Raw genomic sequence first — 19,304 nt, 5'->3', positions numbered from 1 at the left:
AGAAAGAAAGAAAGAAAGAAAGAAAGAAAGAAAGAAAGAAAGAAAGAAAGAAGTGCTAGTGAGGATATTGAAAAATCAGAACCCTTGGGCACTGCTGATGGGATTGTAAAATGGTGCAGCCACTGTGTAAAACAGTAGGGTGGTTCCTCAAAAACAAAAAACAAAAAACAAAAAAAACACAAAAAACAAAAAACAAAACAAAACAAAACAAAAACTGAACATTAAATTACCATCTGATCTAGCAATTCCACTTCTAAGTACCTACCCCCAAAGAACTGAAAGCAAGGACTTGAACAGATATTTGTATACCAATATATATTGCAGCACTATTCACAGCAGCCAAAAGGTGAAGACAACTCAAATGTCCACTGAAGGATGAATGAATGAATGAATGAAATGTTATATATGCATACAATAGAATATTATTCAGCTTTAAAAAGGAAGTAGGGGCCCCTGGGTAACTCAGTTGGTTGGACATCCAACTCTTGGTTTCGGCTCAGGTCATGATCTCACAATTCTCGAGTTCAAGCCCCATGCCAGGCTCTGCACCAACAGTGCAGAACCTCTTGAGATATTCTCTCTCCCTCTCTCTCCCTGCTGTGTGCTTTCTCTCTCAAAAAGAATAAACTTAAAAAAAAAAAAAAATTTTTTTTTCTTTAAAAAAATAGTAAAATTCTGATACGTGCTGCAACATGGGATGAACCTTGAAGACAGTATACTAATTAGTGGTTAATTAATGGTCAGTTAAGCGTCAGACTTTGGCTCAGGTCATGATCTCATGGTCCGTGAGTTCGAGACCCGCAGTGGGCTCTGTGCTGACAGCTCAGAGCCTGGAGCCTGCTTCAGATTCTGTGTCTCCCTCTCTCTCTGTTCCTCCCTTGCTTGTGCTCTGTCTCTCTCTCTCTCTCTCTCAAAAATAAAGATTAAAAAAAAAAAAAACCAGACACCAAAAAGATAAATATTGTATACTTCCACTTACATGAGGTACCTAAAGTAATCAAATTCATAGAGATAGAGAGTAGAAAGAATGGTGATTGCCAGAGGTTAGGGGAAGGGAGAAATGGGATTTAGTGTGTCATGGGTTAGAGTTTCAGTTGGGGGAAGATGAAAAAGTTCTGGAGGTGGATGGTGGTGATGGGTGCACAACGATGTGAATGTACTTAATGCCAATGAATTGTACACTTAAAAATGATGAAAACGGTAAATTTTATGTTATGTATATTTTACCAAAAACAGGGGAAAAAAGAAAAAGAAATAAGTATACAAACACAATAACATAAACCTTTTCAGTGCTGCCGAGGCTCTCTCGTACCCTCCTCTAGTCATAACCTCCCACTTCCTGCTAAAGGAACTAGTCTGACTTCCATCATATCTCATCTTCCGGTAACTAAACATCTACTTTGTGTCTGGCTTCTTTCACTAAACATTCTATCTCTGAGATTCATCCATGTTGGTATGTGTATTGGTAGTTTATTCCTTTCTATTGCTGAAAAAAATTCCATTGTATGAATATATCACTACTTATATTTATCTATTCACCTATTTTTGGACATTTGATCACTTCCATTTTTTAGCTATTACAAACAAAGCTTTCATATCTCAAAGGCAAATATGTAGGAATGGGACTCCTGCATCACTGGATAGATGTCTGTTTAGCTTTGCAGAAAATGCCCAACAGTTTTCCAAAGCTGTAGTGCTGATTTACACTCCCACTTAAAACTTGGAGCAACGGGAATGTTGAATAATAAAAATCCATTTTTCCCTTATTAATACACGTTACTCAATGCTACACATAAGACAGAGTATTGCACTCTTTGCCTCAATGCATCGGTTCTTCAACAAGGATGCCATGTGGATTACTTGTACTCTACCCACAGAAACTTTAATTCAATAAGGGCAAGATGGCAGGGCAAAGACTTCGGTCATTTTTAAAAAAACCATCTCTTTAAGTGATTCAAATTCATGACCAGTTTGAGAGCCACCCTCTCAAAGGATGGTAATTATAATGCTTTTAATCACACAAAAATAAGCTAGTCATACAGCTTAGAAATAAAATGGAGTGGGAGAGAGCCGGATTTTAGCTTTATTTTGTGAGGGCACTAACTCGGGTGACAAAGCTCCTCACCACTCTGGTTTTATTTCTCTTACCTTAGTTACTTGAACTGCATCATCCATCACCACTCATTGGAATTCCATAAATACCTTTTTGTTTTTTTGGTGTGCCACCTGCAACTAGCAAAGAAAAAAAAAAAAAAAACACCTTTAGAAAGACAAAACAGTCCTATTTAAACCCCTGCATTGTTCCCAGGGAGAGGAATACACTCTAACAAGGTGTCTCGTAGAGCTGCGTTGAACCCTGCAGGAGCCACAGGACAAAGCTCCATCTTAAACAGTTCAGATTACTGAAGAGTTCATGAGAACTGAATTCAATGAGAAATCAGGTCCTTCCAGGGAAGGCAGGAGCATTTCTCCCTTATCCCCAAACTATGACTTTTCTACTGCACTGTCCTTCTAGGGAACATCTGGCAATGACTGAAAATACTTTTTGATTGTTCTGTTTGGGTTTTTTTTGTTTGTTTGTCTGTCTGTTTTTAAGTACCCCAGGTAATTCCAATGTGCAGCCAGGGCTGAGAACCACTTCTCCATCCACTTTTCTGGATCTCATCCTTTTTTCTCCATCTATCTCCAGCCTCAGTTCTTTTCAGAACCCTAGATCTATGTATACCCTTGTTAGTCAATGTACACAGACAGTGAGACTTTCTAATCACTGTCTGACTGAATAAAATCAATTGGAAGAGCCAATTCCTTGATATAGCAGAACTTCCTACTCCAAAGACGGAAAACAAAACCTTGTGGCAAATTAAAGGGACACTGCCATGATTTCATTTCCTACTGTTAATAGAGTCACTGCCAGGAAGTCTCATGCTTACTATAGCAACCAATGGCCTTGCTATTCACCAAGTTTCAGCCTTTTTGCTTCCTCAGGAAGTAGATGGCAAAATCAGGCTCCTGATCTCTTTTTTAAAGAGGAGCTGACATTTAAAAATAGAAATTAATAAATGAATATGTAAAAAGTAGTTTTAGGTTTGGCTGACACCCAATATTTCTGTATATTAAACTCAATCTTTAAAGCACAGAGTCATCTATTTTATTTCACAATACAGCAATCTAGAAAATGTACTAAAACTCTCCAGTTATTATAGCAACTGGATAAATGCTAACATATTTTGAGAAGCTTAGCTTCTCAAAAGAAGCTAAGTAAACAAAACTGCCAGTGGCATGAAACAAAGTATGAACCAAAAGCTAGAGTTGTGGGGCACCTGGCTGGCTCAGTTGGTTAAGTGTTCAATTCTTGGTTTGGCTCAGGTCATGATCTCATGGTTCGTGAGTTCAAGCCCCATGTCAGGCTCTGCAGTGGCAGTGAAGAGCCTGCCTAGGAATCTCAATCTCTCTCTCTCTCTCTCTCTCTCTCTCTGCCCCTCCCCCACTAATGCTCACTCTCTCTCAAAATATATAAACTTAAAGAACAAATCTAGGGGCTCCTGGGTGGCTCAGTCGGTTAAATGTCTGACTTCGGCTCAGGTCATGATCTCACAGTTGAGTTCGTGACTTTGAGCCCCGCATCAGGCTCTGTCTGTGCTGACAGCTTGGAGCCTGGAGCCTGCTTCAGATTCTGTGTCTCCCTCTCTCTCTGCCCCTCCCTCACTCACACTCTCTCTCAAAAATAAATGAACATTAAAAAAATTAAAAAATAATAACGTAAAAGCACCAAAACCATAACAAAAGCATAAACACTCTAAAAAGAACATACGAAAACAGAACAACTAAATGGCACTTACAGAATAAAATAGCCATTGAAATCTAAAATTTTATAGAAAAGTAAACCACTAGAGAAGACACAGCTGAAGAGAAAATTAATAAACCTGAAAATATATCTGAAGAATTTATGCAAAATGCTGCAGAGAGAAATAAACATACCCTGACCTAGAAAAATAACTGCAGAGCTAAAAGTTGTAAAGCTGATTATAAAATTTATATAGAAATGCAAAGAATGAGAATAGCCAAAACAATGTTGATAAAAAGAAAGTTGGGAGAAATATCTGAGTTCAAAAAGCAAGACCACTTTATGCTTTCTCCCTATAATCCAAACCATCCCAACAAACTTCTTTTAGAAAACTGGGAATTATAAGAAAGCTTTGTCAACCTGATAGAAACTGTCTCTGGAAAACTTAAAGCTAATGCCACATTTAATGGTGAAATATTGAATGCTTCCTCCCTAAGCTCAGAAACAAGGCAAGAATACCTACTTTTATCACTTTTATTCAACATTATATTGGAGGGTCCTAGCCAATGCAACAAAGTAAGAAAAATAAATAAAAAGGTATCTATACTGGAAAAGAAGTAATAAAACTGTATTTATAGAGAACATGATCTTATAGATAGAAAACCTTAAGGAGTCTACAAGAGTTAGTAGAAACAGTAAGTTTATCAAGGTAGCGGAATATAAAGTCAACATAAAATAAACAGATGCAGGGGTGCCTGGGTGGCTCAGTAGGTTGAACGTCTGACTTCGGCTCAGGTCATGATCTCACGGTTTGTGGGTTTGAACACCACGTTGCGCTTTGTGCTGACAGCTTAGACAAATAAGCTATCAAATTCTGTGTCTCCCTCTGTCTCTCTCTCTGTCTCTCTCTGCCCCTCCCCTGCTCCTCTCTGTCTCCCTCTCAAATATGGATAATAAAACCTTAAAAAAATTTTTTTATAAAAACCATATACATAATAATCAATTGATGAGGGAGCATGGAACAAGCTGAGGGCAAAATACAGGCTGGCACACACCCCCCACTCACCAGGTGGAATATGTGTGATGCTCCTCAGACACTCTTGGCTACCCAAGAACAAAGGAAAGGGGTTTAAGTGCTTGCCATGGTAATGTGGGAAACTAAGGCAAATTAAATTCCCTTACTGCCTACAGCCCATTGACAAGTCCTTGAAACCGGCAAAGTGACCTCCCTCTAGGAGCTCAGTTGTCTGGATGAGGACACTTTGCTAGGGGCAAAAGAGAACTTAAGCTTAACATTATCCCAACCTCGAGGATCCTGTAAGTCTACTTCCTTTATCTCAACTGCCCCAAGATATATGCTGGCAATCATACTCCAAGCTTATGCCCCAACATACATCTGAAGGGTCTCATGACTGAGGTTTTATTAAATGGTAATAAATGGCATTTCCCTAGCAACAGCTAGCCCCTCAAGGTCCTGGAAACCTTGCTTCCAAAATTCCTTAGAGACTTACTCTATCCCTGACCCCCTCCCAACCTGAGGGTATATAATGAGTTACCTGCCACAACCTCAGTGCAGCTCTTCCTGCCCATGGGTCCTGTCCCCATGCTTTAATAAAATCACCTTTTTGCACCAAAGACGTCTTCAAGAATTCTTTCTTGGGTGTCGGCTCTAGACTCCACAAACCTCCCCCCTCATCTGAGATACAAAACTTCATCCTCAAATGTATCTTTATATACCAGCAGGAGCTGAAAATTTAAACTTCTTAAAGCACCATTTACAATAGGATTTTTAAAACACAAATTATTTAGGGGTAAATATTAACAAAAGATGTGCAAGACCTATACTCTGAAAACTACGAAACACTGCTGAACTTACAGAAGACTTAAATAAGTGGAGAGATATAATCTGTTCGTGGACCAAAAGACTTGATGCTGTTAAAATGTCAATTCATCCCAAACGAAACTACAGATTCAATGGAATCCCAATCAAATTCTCAGGTTTCTTCATAGAAACTGACAAGCTGATTCTAAAATTTACATGAAAATCTAAAGATCTTAAAATAGACAAACCAATTTTGACAAAGAAAAAAAAGGTCAGGAGACTACCTGGCAGGGAATAAGACACTATGCTATGGGTATGCAAACAGACCTAGAAATCAAGAGAATAGGCTAGAGAGTTCAGAAATAGAATAACAAATATATGACCAGCTGATTTTCTACAAAGATGACAAGATAATTCAATGGGGCAGAACAATCTTTTCCACAAATAGGGCCAGAATAATTGGATACACAGACAGGGAAAAATGAACTTTTGCACTCTATTCTCATGCCATACACAAACATTAACTTGAAAGGATATTAGATCCAGACCTAAATGTAACAGCTAAAGCATAAGAACACGTAAGAGAAAACTTCACAATCTTGAGACAGTGTATTAATTTTATATTACTAAGTAACAAATTACCACAAAATTAGAGGTCAGAAGTCCAACTACAGCATGGCTGGAACTTCTGCTAAGGATCCCACAAAGATAAACTCAAGGTATCTACCAGGCTGTTCTCATCTAATGTTCCTCTTTGAAGTTCACACAGTCGTGGCAGAATTCAGCTCCATGCAGTTGTAGGACTAAGATCCTTCTTTCTTTGCTACTTCTCACCCAGGAGCCATTCTCAGCTGCTAGAGGCCATCTGCAATCTTTGCCATAGAGACCTCTCTCCATCTTAAAAGCCAGCAGTGAAAAATCTCCCTCTTATTGAATTCTCATGTTTCAAGTCTTTTGACTTCTTTCTAGACCCAGATTTTAAAGGTTCATGTGACTGGACAGGCCTATCTGTATAACCTCCCTTTAGCTGACTCAAAGTCAACTGATTAATACTTTAATTACATCTTTAATACCCCTTTTGCCACGTAATGTAACATAATCACTGGAGTAAAATCCCATCATATTCACTGATCTTGCCCACACCCACAGGAAGGAAATAATACAAGAGTGCAGGTTGCTAAGGTCCCTAAGGTCTTCTTAGAATTCTGCCTACTACAGATAGACTTCTTAGACTGGATACAAAAAAAACACGAATCTAAAAAAAAAAAAAAAAAAGCAATAATTTGCACTTCATCAAAATTACAAATTTCTAACACTTTGGTAAACACCATTAAAAAACAAAAAACCAGGGGTGTCTGGCAGGCTCAGTAGGGGCAGCATCCAACTCTTGACCTTGGGGTCATGAGTTCAAGCCCCACACTGGGTGTAGAGATTACTTAAATAATAAAATTATTTTTGTTTTTTTTAACATTTATTCATTTTTGAGAGACAGAATGTGAGTGGGGGAGGGGGAGAGAGGGAGACACAGAATCTGAAGCAGGCTCCAGACTCTGAGCTGTCAGCACAGAGCCTGACCAGGGCTCGAACTCAGACTGCAAGATCATGACCTGAGCTGAAGTTGGATGCTTAACCGACTGGGCCATCTAGGCGCCCCATATAATAAAATTATTTTGTAAATAATAAAATTCTTTAAAAAGTATTAAAAAAAAAAAAAAAAAACCAAGCCACAGGCTAAGAGAGAACATCTGTAATACGTATATATAATTAGTGGCTATATCCAGAATATATAAAGAACCCTTACAACTCAAGCATAAGATATTACTTACTACCAAATAATCCAACAAACAATGGGCAAAGGATTTAAAATGACACTTCATAAAAGCAAATACACAATTGGACAGTAAGGACATAAACAGACACCCATCACAGGGAAACACCATTAGTCACTAGGAAAATGCAAATAGAACCATAATGAGACACCACCACAAACCCATAATGGCTAAAAAGTAAAAGGTTGACAATGCCAAATATTGGTGAGGAGGTGGAAGAAATGAAACTCCAACACAGTACTGATGAGAATATAAAGTGTAAAACTATACGGGACGCCTGGGAGGCTCAGTCGGTTAAGCCTCTGACTTCAGCTCAGGTCATGATCTCACAGTTCGTGGTTCGAGCTCCGCATCAGGCTCTGTGCTGACAGCTCAGAGCCTGAAGCCTGCTTTGGATTCTTTGTCTCCCTCTCTCTCTGCTCCTCTCCCGCTCATGTTGTCTGTCTCTCAAGAATGAATAAACATGAAAAATAAAATAAAGATTTTAACACATGTTTCCAGTAGCTTTTTTTAAAAGTTTGTTTTGAGAGCTAGCACACGAGTGAGGGAGGGGCAGAGGGAGAGGGTGAGAGAGAAAGAGAATCCCAAGCAGACTCTACACTGTCAGCTCAGAACTCGATGTGGGGCTCAAATTCACAAACCATGAGATCATGACCTAAGCCAAAGTCAAATGCTTAAATGCCTGAGCTACCCAGGCGCACCCCTAGTAGCTTTATTCATGAGGCAATCAAACTAAAAAAACCTAAGTGCTTATTAACATATGGAAAATACAGTATATTCACATAATGGAATACCACTCAGAAAAAAGAAAAAAGGGAAATGACTACTAATATACCTAACAACATGAATGAATGTCAGAAACATTATGCTCACTCTTCCCCTAAGCAGCCTGAGGTGATTTCTGAAAATGGTTTGCTATTCCCTTGACCCAGAATACCCTGCAAAATGATGTAAATCAAGAGGTTCAAATCTTCACGTTCACTTTAAGAACACACATGATGGCTCAGGCCATCAAGGGTTACGCATCTGTGAAAAGCCAACAAGTATCTGAAGGATGTCACTTTGCAGAAGCAGTGTATCATTCCATTGCTACAATGGCAGAGTTGGTAGGTGTGCCCGGGCCAAACAGTGGGGCTGGATACAGGGTCGGTGGCAAAAAAAGAGTGCTGAATTTTTACTACACATGTTAAAAATGGTGACAGTAATGCTGAACTTAAGGGTTTCGATGTAGATTTTCTGGTCACAGAGTACATCCAGGTGAACAAAGTCCCCAAGATGTGGCATAGAATCACAGGGCTCATGGTTGGATTAACCCATACGTGATTGCTCCCTGCCACAGTAAGATGATCCTTACTGGAAAAGAGCAGGTTGTTCCTAAACCAGGAGAGGAGGTAACAAAGAAGAAAAAGATATCCCAGAAGAAACTAAAGAAACAAAAACTTCTGGCCCAGAAGTAAATTATGCATAAAATAAATGATTCTAGTTTTACAACACTCTAGAAAAGAAATCTAATCTATAGTGAGAGAACAGATCCCTAATTGCCTCGGGCCCAAGAAGGGTATGGAGAGGAATAACTGTGATGGGCACAAGGAAAATTGTGGATGTTAAAGAAATGTTAGGTATCTTCACCATGGTGACAGTCACTTAGGTAGATAAGTTTGGCAAAAACTCATTCAACTGTATAAGAAAAAAGGTATGTTTTATTGTAAGAAGATTGATTATACCTCAATAAAGTTGATTTTTAAAAAAAAACTTTAGAGATCGTTGAATAGAAACCAAAACCTTCTCTTTTTTAAAAAATTTTTATTTATTTTGAGAGATGGCATGAGTGGGGGGAGGAAGCAGACAGAGAGGGAGAGAGAGAATCTCAAGCAGGCTCTGTATTGCCAGCACAGAGCCCCATTCAGGGCTCAAACTCACAAACTGAGAGATCATGACCTGAGCTGAAACCAAGAGTCAGATGCTCAACCGACTAAATCATCCAGGTGTCCCTCAACAAAGTTGATTTTATTTTTTAATGTTTATTCATTTTTGAAAGAGACAGAGAGAGAGCAGGGGAGGGGCAGCGGGAGAGGGAAACACAGAATCCAAAGCAGGCTCCAGGCTCTGAGCTGTCAGCACAGAGCCTGACACGGTGCTCGAACCCATGAACTGTGAAATCATGATCTGAGCTGAAGTCAGATGCTTAACCAACTGAGCCACCCAGTTGCCCCAATTTTAAAAGATAATCTCATTAATGTTTGATATACTGAAGACATGCCTGCAATACAATCTTGCCAAACAGTCATTCATAATAAACCCAACATACAATGCAAAAGATGAGATAAAACAGAAGCTAACCACTATTTAAAACTCTACGTATTGGTGTTATATACCAATCTTAATAAAGAAGCAAAACACATCATCTCAAAGCAGGAAAAGCATTTAACAAAATCAGACACCTCCTCATCACAAAAACACTTATGATGCTCATAGTAGACAACAACACTGTGCACTATGCAATTTTTATGTTTGTGATCTCACAAATCCACAAATTTACCTACTTTTCCATAGATTCACCAACCACTACAGGTGTTTACCTTAGTACTTTCTAGAGTGACCTCATGTACAGATCGGCAAATATTCTCTTCTTTTTCCTGGATATATCTTTTGTTGTTGTCGTCATTTTTTAAGTAGGCTCCACACCCAGCGCAGAGCCCAGTGCAGGGCTGGAAATCACAACCCTGAGATCAAGACCTGAGCTGAGACGCTCAGCTGAGTCAGACGCTCAACTGACTGAGCCACCCAAGTGCTCCTCACTGTTGATTCAGTAATACTAAAGTCCTAGCCAGCAGCACTATAATATATGATTGAACAAAGCTTGTCTAATGTGTGTGTGTATGCACACACACACACACACACACAAAGATGGATGCATGTGTAAGGACACACATATGTTTGTGTATGTATATACACGCATATATTACCCAGTTCTGTCCACTGACAGGGCCTAGGGGCAGCAATTCCCCAGTAGAACAACCATACACCTACCATCCAGGCCTGGTTTCTAAATACATTCTCCAATAAAAGGAACCAGGACTCCTTGGTGAAATGACTGGGCTGGGGCAGGAAAAGTACAGGAAGAGACTGGAACATCTTGTGCCAGAAAGTCAGGAAGGGAAGTAATCAAAGAATGATAGAATATGTCAAAAGGATACAAGAGCCAGGTTGAAACCAGGGGCATCCACTAGCCAAATATGAGACAAATTCAGCATCAAAGTAACATATTAATAGATAATAATTCACTGAATAAAACAGAAATGCATAAATACATATTAATATAAATTAATAAACAAACAGGGAGAAAAGGATTTTCCTTATGTCACTGGATGAATGTTACGGAAATGATAAAAGTAGAAAAATCATCATTTGGCAACTGCTGTAGCAATAATCCAGCCAAGAAATATCAATGAAGCTCAAACTAGTAGGGTAAAGTTTGAGAAGGGAGATAGGAAATGAGATATTTACATGGTCTCAAAGTGCTTCCTCCTCATAAAGTACTTACTGACTACAAAGGAAAGAATAGGTAAATTTACAGCAGAGAAAACCAGCAGACCCTATTTTAATCAAGTGATCACGATTAACATCATAAGAAACAAGGCACATGGAAATTGTGTACCTCTGACAGAACAGAGTAAAAATACAGCACCATTTATGTGGTATTCCTGGCAAAATGCATATTCTGAATCTAACCATGATGAAACATCATGCCCAAACTGAGAAATACTCAAAATAATTAGCCTACACTCCTCAAAAATATCATGATAATCAAGTCAAAGGCAAGATAACAAAATGTAATATATGTTTCTGAACTGGATCCTTTTGCTCTACAGGTTCTTATTGGGACAACTGGTAAAACTTGAATGGGATCTGGGGATTAGCTGGTACTACTGTATCACTGTTAAGCTCTGGATTTTAATGGGTGTATTGTGGTTATATGGGAGAATGTCCCCATTTGTAGGAAACACACACTAAAGTATTCAAGGCTGATGGAGCATCAAGTGAGCAACTTACTCTCAAATAGCTCAGAGAGGGAAAAGGCTCTTTGTACTATTTCTGCAACTTATCTGTAAACTTAACATTATTTCAAAATAAAAAACAAAATGCACATATTAACAACAAAGAAGCACACACCAATGTCTCAGGATTATAAAAACATAGTTCTTCAGTAAAATTTCTAGATAGAAAAGTACACTATTATCCTAACTTTTTATAAGCTTTTCTAATAATATATCTCATTTTCACAGCACTTCCAAATAGAAATTTCTGTGATGGAAATGTTCTACATACACGCTGCCCAATACAATAGCACATATGGCTGATGACTATCATATTGGAAATGCAGGTCTAGAGAATAGCAATAAAAGCCATAAAAGGTTAAAGGGCTTTTTCATTAAAAAATTAGTTTTAATATTAATTAAATTTTAAGACAACTTACTTTACTTTTTCTAAACTTGCTGACAGACTGCCTGTATTTTTCAAAATTCCCTATCTTCTAATGTCTTTTTTTGTTTGTTTACTTATGTGTGTGTGTGTGTGTGTGTGTGTGTGTGTGTGTGAGAGAGAGAGAGAGAGAGAGAGAGAGAGAGAAAGAGAAAGAGAAAGAGAAAGAGAAAGAGAAAGAGAAAGAGAGGGGGGCCAGGAGGGAAGGGAGGGGCAGAGAGGGAGATGGAAGGTCTGAAGCAGGCTCTGCACTGACAGTAGAGAGCTGATGCGGGCTCGAATTCACAAATGATGAGATCATGACCTGAGCTGAAGGTGGATGCTTAACGGACTGAGCCACCCAGGCGGCCCGTCTTCTAATTTCTTAATCAAGTCTGAATATCTATCAGAAGTAATCACCTACCTATCTTTGGTTTAAGGGCAGTTTTTTTTGTTTGTCTTTAAACTGCCCTTCCTTTTAGTATACAACTCCTACTGATTCATACTCCTATCTTGTCAACTTTTTGAAGTATATCTTTCTAAAATCTAGGGACATGTACATGTCCACCCAGTATTCCCAATTTTGGCTCTCACAAAGTTAGATCACAAAGTCACTTTCTCCCAAACTTGTAATTTACACTTTACTTTTACTTTCTCTCATACTCATCTTTCGCTATGTATAGCTGGTACACTGTATGTTAACTGCTATTACAAGTTCATTTCCTGCCATGCTCAGGGTAAGGTTCCTCCTGATCAGATCAGCTTATTTCAATTCCACATGAAATATAATCATCACTTAGCCAATCATTCTAGTATTTTAAACCAAGATCTAAAAGCCAAAATCTAGGGGCACATGGGTGGCTCAGTCAGTTGAGTGGCTGACCCTTGGTTTTGGCTCAGGTCATGATCTCATGGTTTGTGGGTTTGAGCTCCATATCGGGTTCTGTGCTGGCAGCATGGAGCCTGCTTGGGGTTCTCCCTCTCTCTGTGCCTCTCCCCCGGCAGCTCTCTCTCTCAAATAAATATATGCTTTTTAAGTAATAAAAGCCAAAATCTAGTTTAATGACATCATCTACATAGACCACAGGAAAAGAAAACTGCATGCTTTAAGCGCATCAAATTCCACAACTCTTGATTTGAAAAGAAAATGCAAAGTAAAATTCTTCTCCTTGTGATTCACCTTGGTAACAGAATGCCTTGAGGGAATGCAATAGCAGTCACCCACCTATAAGGAGGTTCCGTTATTGTTCTTGACTGACTTAATTCAGAACTTGGAAGAAGAAAAAAAACTGGCTTGTTTACAATAGGCCCATGAAGTTAATACCTATGCCAAACATCTTTAGAAACATTTAACAAATCTAGGAAAATCAAGAATTCTACCAAAGACAGGATTTTAAGAGTTGATTTAGAAGAATCCCTCCATCCCTCTTACTTCTATTAGTAACTATTTAGGGGCCCCTGGGTGGCTCAGTCCGTTAAGTGTCCGACCCTCGGTTTCAGTTCAGGTCATGATATCACAGATAAGTTCAAGCCCCAAGTCGGGCTCTGTGCTGATAGGGCAGAGCTTGCTTGGGATTCTCTCCCTCTTTCTGGGCCACTTTCCTGCTCTTACTCTGTCTCTTTCAAAATAAATAAACAAACATAAAAAAAAAAAAACCTATTTAAAACAAAAATAAAATTAAAAAGCAATTCAAAATCCCTAATATCAATATTATTTAGAAGATGCATAATAGAACAAATTTCCATCTTCATTTGAAAAAGCAAACCCTAGATTTCCAAGTCAACATGGCATCAATGCAAGCAGTGCCCATTATGTTGGCCCAGTAACACACTCAAGAACGTATAAAAGCTGGACTGGGGTGGGGAAATCTGATGGGGCCTAAGCTCCACATGCTGTCTTCTAAACCAGAGCAACACATATAGCAGAGCAGAGGCAGGAAAGAGAAAGAACACACCCTTTTTTTTTTTTTAAATCTCCATGCAGGAAAACAAAATTTAGGGACCAAAAAACCAAGCAACAGTTGAAAAATTTTATGAGAAAACTTTTGGGCTATTTACAAAAATACTGATAAATGTAGTATCTGATTGCTGTAAAAATCTCAAACAATGGGGCACCTGGATGTCTCAGTTGGTAGAGTTCGGGGTCATGAGTTCAAGCCCCACATTGGGCATATAGCTTACTTACAAAAATAAAAATAAAAGGAAAATTTTTAAAAGAGCAGCTTAAAAAAAAATTTCAAACAATACTAAAGTGTATGAAGTGCAAAGTGAAAGTCTCCCATGTTTTCTTTTGCCCTTCCCAGTTCAGTACCAGATCAACAGTTGATATAATCACTGACATAGATTTTATTTGGTGAACTTTTTACACTCTTTGCCTATTTTTCTAATAGTGTTTTGGTCTGTTTCTTATCTGCAGGGACTCCTTAATACTAGGTGACATCAATCTTTTCCTGATATACGGTTACAAATATGCTTCCGCTGGGGTGCCTGGGTGGCTCAGTCGGTTAAGCATCTGACTCTTGGTTTCTGCTCAGGTCATGATCTCAGGGTTTGTGAGTTCAACCCCGTGCTGGGCTCTGTGCTGCCAACAACATGAAGCCTGCTTGGGATTCATTCTCTCTCCCTCTCTCTGCCTCTCCCTCGTTCATGCTTGCTCACTCTCTCTCTCTCTCTCTCTCAAAATAAATAAATAAACTTAAAAAAAATACATTTCCCCAATCTGTAGTTTATCTTTTAGTTTTGTTTATATTATCTTTTTATGCAATCAAATTTTAGTCAATTTTTTCCTTCTTGATTTTGGCCTTGGTGTAATGCTGTATGTAGAATGGAGTAGAACAAACCATCTGTTTTAGTGAGGCTTGCAAGCTAAGAATGATTTTATACTTAAAAAAAAATTTTTTTTTAATGTTTATTTATTTTTGAGAGACACAGAGAGACAGAGTGTGAATAGGGAAGGGCAGAGAGAGAGGGAGACACAGAATCCGAAGCAGGCTCCAGGCTCTGAGCTGTCAGCACACAGCCTGGCACAGGGCTCAAACCCACGCAGGGTGAGATCATGACCTGAGCCGGAGTCAGACGCCCAACCGACTGAGCCACCTAGGCGCCCCACTTTTTAATGGTTGAAAAAAATCAAAATAGTATTTCATGATGTGAAAATTATATTGAAATTCAAACTCTAGTATCCATAAACAACATCAAACATAACTGCATTCACTCATTGACATGTTGCCTATGGATGCCTTCAACACTACAGTGGCAAAATTGAATGGCTACCTGTGTATGTGGTGCTCACAGAGCTGTGCACTGCTGCTCAGTGCACCACAGAGTGGAAATCACACTGAGGAAATCAGCGAAGAAGCTATATAACTCAGCAGCATCTTGACTGCCACATGCGCATACTGACATACTGCACTGTGATAGCTTATTTCTTTGTGTTACCAGTGCATAGTCATCGTATCAAAACAAGAAGAGAAAGTAGATAATGTCATGCTTTTTTTTTTTTTTTGGATAATGTCATGCTTTTTTTGTTTTGATAATGTCATGCTTTTAAGCAAAGTGGATGGAGAGTGTGGATTACCTTGCTATTAAGTCACACAAGGAAGCACTGTGTTTATTATGCAATGACACTGCAGCTGTGCTAAAAAAAATTCAATATACACCAACATTAGCACACTAAGTAGTCACCCAATATTTCTAATTCACAGGAAAAGCCATGATCTGAAAAATCCAAGGCTGATCTATTAGCCAAGAAAAGGAAGTAATTTATTAGTCAATGGTGAGTTGCTTAAGCCATGCTCAGTTCTAGGTGCTGAAGAAGTACATTCAGAGAAAATAAACTTAAGACTACTAGCTTTTCAAAAAGACCAGTTACTCCAAAAGTTGAGGATAAAGGGAGTTAAGATTAATCATTTTAAGAAGGCAAATGTGGGCCGCCTGGGTGGCTCAGCGGGGTAAGCGTCGGACTCTTGGTTTTCAGCTCAGGTCACGATCTCACAGTTTGTGAGTTCAAGTTCCACATCGGGCTCCACGCTGACAGTATGGAGCTTGCTTGGGATTCTCTTTCCCTCTCTCTCTGCCCCTCTCTTGCTTGTGTGCTCTCTCTCTTTCTCTCTTAAAACAAATAAATAAACTAAATTAACTACCCAACTAAATAAATAAATAAATAAATAAAGCAAATGAGGGGGACCTAAGTGGCTCAGTCTGTTAAGCATCCAACTCTTGATCTCAGCTCAAGTCATGATCTCACGCTTCACGAGATTGAGCCCTGTGTCAGGTTCCACACTGACAGTGTAGGGCCTGCTTGGGATTCTCTCTCTCCCTCTCTCTCTCTGCCCCTCCCCTGCTCGTGCACATGCTCTCTCTCTCTCTCAAAATAAATAAACTTAAAAAAAAAAAAAGAAAAGGCAAATGAGTTCATGTAAAGTCCCTGTTTCTCAATGAGTGGACAGATGTTACCAATACTGCTCAGTTGTTTATTCAAGGAGTCAATGCCAAGTTTAAGCTGGATGAAGTTTAAGCTGGCTGGCTCAGTCTGTGGAGCATGAGTCTTGATCTCAGGGTTCTGAATTCAAGACCCACTTTGGGTATAGAGATTATTACTAAAAAAAGAAATCTTAAAAAAAATTAAGTGAATGAAAAATTGGCTTCCATGAATAGTCTGTTAAACAACTACAGGCCAGAAATTGAGAAAATACTAATTCAGTACAATTTGAATTGCAATCTGCTAAAATGTGTTACAACTGATAATAGTAATGTGGAGTAGAAAAAAGCTTAGTTGGATAATTTGCAAAGTTTGTTAAGATGCAAGGCAGTTATTCAATGTATTTTTCATCAGCAGGTACTCTGAAAAATATTTAAATTTATCATGTTTTATTGAGCCAACAGTGCTGATGGTGAACTTCACTCACTGTCATGGTCTTAATTATTGCCAGAAATAAAAGCTGAATAATCTGACTTGCCTGACCACAGAGCAGTTCAGGGACTTTGCTGTTGTAAAATTTGGTGATTTTTAATCTTTTTTTTTAAGTTTATATTTATTTATTTTGAGAGAGAGAGCAAACAGGGGAGGGGCAGAGAGAGAGGGAGACAGAATCCCAAGCAGGCTCAGACCCGTCAGCACAGAGTCTGATGCAGGGCTTGAACTCACCAGCTCAAGATCATGACCTGAACTGAAGTCAAGAGTCAGATGCTTAACTGACTGAGCCACCCAGGCGCCCCTGTGAATTTTAATCTTTTAAGCTCCAGGTTGAGAATGAAAATTTTCAGAACAATAGACCTCTTTCAGATTATCAAATAATGAATGGCTCTGAAACTTTGCTTTTGCTGCAGATTTACAATATTTAATAAAGTAACCCTGGGGGTGCCTGGGAGGCTCAGTCAGTTGGGTGTCTGACACTTGATTTCTGCTCAGGTCATGATCTCACAGTTTCTGGGGCTCTGCACTAACAGTGTGGAGCCTACTTGGGATTCTGTTTCCCTCTCTCCCTGCCTCCCCTATTCACGCCTTCTCTGTCACTCTCAAAATAAATAAACTTTAAAAAAAGAATTAAATAAATAAATTCAATCTAACATTACCAGGGCAGAACAACACTTATATGTGAAAGTCAAACTACAATCAAGTCATTGAGATAAAAATTAATATCTGAATCATAAGTAATGTCAAGTTGCTTTATACACTTCTCATGCTGTTAAATTTAAAATAAGAAGTGAGATCTACATTCCAAAACAATTTTTTTTAAGTTTTTTTTTTTTTTTTCTTTTTTTCTTGAGAAGGGAAGGGAGGGTCAGAGACTGGGAGAGAAAGAGAATCCTAAGCAGGCTCTGTACTGCCAGCACAGAGCCCGACTCAGGGTCCAAAGCAACGAACTGCGAGATCAGGACCTCACAGTTGGATGCTTAATGAACTGAGTCACCCAGGCACCCCCCAAACAAATTTTCAGAGGACAGATTTTCTTAGCTCAAAACTACAGTTCCAAACAAAACAAAACAAAACAAAACAAAACAACTACAGCTCCAGAAGCAGTTTTAGGACTTCAATGAAAGTGCAAAGAAATTTCCATATTTCAGAGTCTACTTAACAGTGAAATTATGGAGCTTCCATCTAACCCTTAATTGGAAGTAATTAATCTGCTATTTAACGATATGCTAAAAGGCAAATATTAAAAGAATAATATAATTTTATAAATGCTTCTCAAGTGATTAATATGCTCAATTAAAATCATATGCTTGTGGGCTGATACCGATATTTGGCTACACATCTATGTAAAGACATTTTCAAAGATGAACTTTGTAAAATCTTATTACAGATCATCATTAACATTTGAAATTAAGAAACAGTAACTCTGAACTCCAATTAAGTGAATGTATCACCTTAAAAAAGAATTCCCTTTTTCTCATTAATATACCTATTGTTACAAAAAGTTGTACTCAATAATTATTATATTTTAATTTCATCAATAAGAAATTTGTGGAAATGTGTTTTTTAAAGTACCTTGAATAGCCTTGATTTTGCTTATTGGACCACAAAGCCTAAAATATTTACTCTTCGGCTCTTTACAGAAAATATTTGATGACCCCTGCTTTTGAGAAAGGTTTTCTTTAGCCTAAGCATATAAAAGCATCTCCTCTGTTTCCTGCAGGGACAGGTAAAAACTTTTACCCAACACAAATAGGGATTGGGGCTGGTTGGTTACACAAAAAAAAGCAGTAGATCAGGTAACAAAAAAAATATATACATATGTAACTTAAATATTTGATTTTTACTTAAAACAAATATACATACATTCATTCATCTGCCAATACCCTGGTAGAAAGCCAAGGCCTCTGTGAGTATGGATAATTTATGTTTCACGTGTTCTTTCTTACATGTATCATATCGATAATATATACCCATGATTTTAAATTTCAATTTCTTTAAAATGGAACAAGGCGGGGCACCTGGGTGGCTCAGTTGGTTAAGCATCCAACTTCAGCTCAGGTCATGACCTCGCAGTTTGTGAGTTCGAGCCCTGCATCAGGCTCTGTGCTGATGGCTCAGAGCCTGGAGCCTCTTCAGATTCTGTGTCTCCCTCTCTCTCTGCCCCTCCCCCGCTCAAGCTCTGTCTCTCTCAAAAAAATAAATAAACATTAAAAAAAATAATAAAATGGAACAAGAGGCACCTGGGTAGCTCACTCAGTTAAGCATCCAACTCTTGGTTTCAGCTCATGCCGTGATACCACAGTTCATGTGTTTGAACCCTACATCGGACTCCTCACCAACAGTGTGGAGCCTGCTTGGGATTCTCTCTCTCTCCCTCTCTCTTTGCCCCTCCCCTGCTCACAAGTACTCTCTCTCTCTCAAAATAAATACACTTTAAAATACAAAAATAAAATAAAATAAAATAAAATAAAATAAAATAAAATAAAATAA

At 38.5% G+C, this 19,304-nt stretch overlaps 1 protein-coding gene across 5 annotated transcripts in view; it reads right to left on the bottom strand.

The window, feature by feature from the left end:
• PTPRA (protein tyrosine phosphatase receptor type A) overlaps positions 1-19,304 on the bottom strand; it is a 159,059-nt gene that overhangs the window by 112,082 nt on the left and 27,673 nt on the right. For 2 of the 5 annotated variants that reach the window (XM_049650046.1, XM_049650048.1), the window contains exon 2: positions 2,149-2,232. The exons of 1 other annotated variant lie outside the window; for it this stretch is intronic. In XM_049650046.1, the coding sequence (XP_049506003.1) occupies positions 2,149-2,175 (27 nt within the window). In that variant the 5' untranslated portion in view covers positions 2,176-2,232. Of the gene's footprint in view, positions 1-2,148; positions 2,233-19,304 lie in introns of those variants that run through there. 2 more of the 5 variants (XM_049650047.1, XM_049650051.1) reach the window with 2 other exon arrangements.

The sequence above is a fragment of the Panthera uncia genome, assembly GCF_023721935.1.
Source record: "Panthera uncia isolate 11264 chromosome A3 unlocalized genomic scaffold, Puncia_PCG_1.0 HiC_scaffold_11, whole genome shotgun sequence".
Taxonomy (NCBI): Eukaryota; Metazoa; Chordata; class Mammalia; order Carnivora; family Felidae; genus Panthera; species Panthera uncia.
Note: the sequence above shows the minus strand (reverse complement) of the source record. Positions and strands in the feature narration are given on the sequence as shown.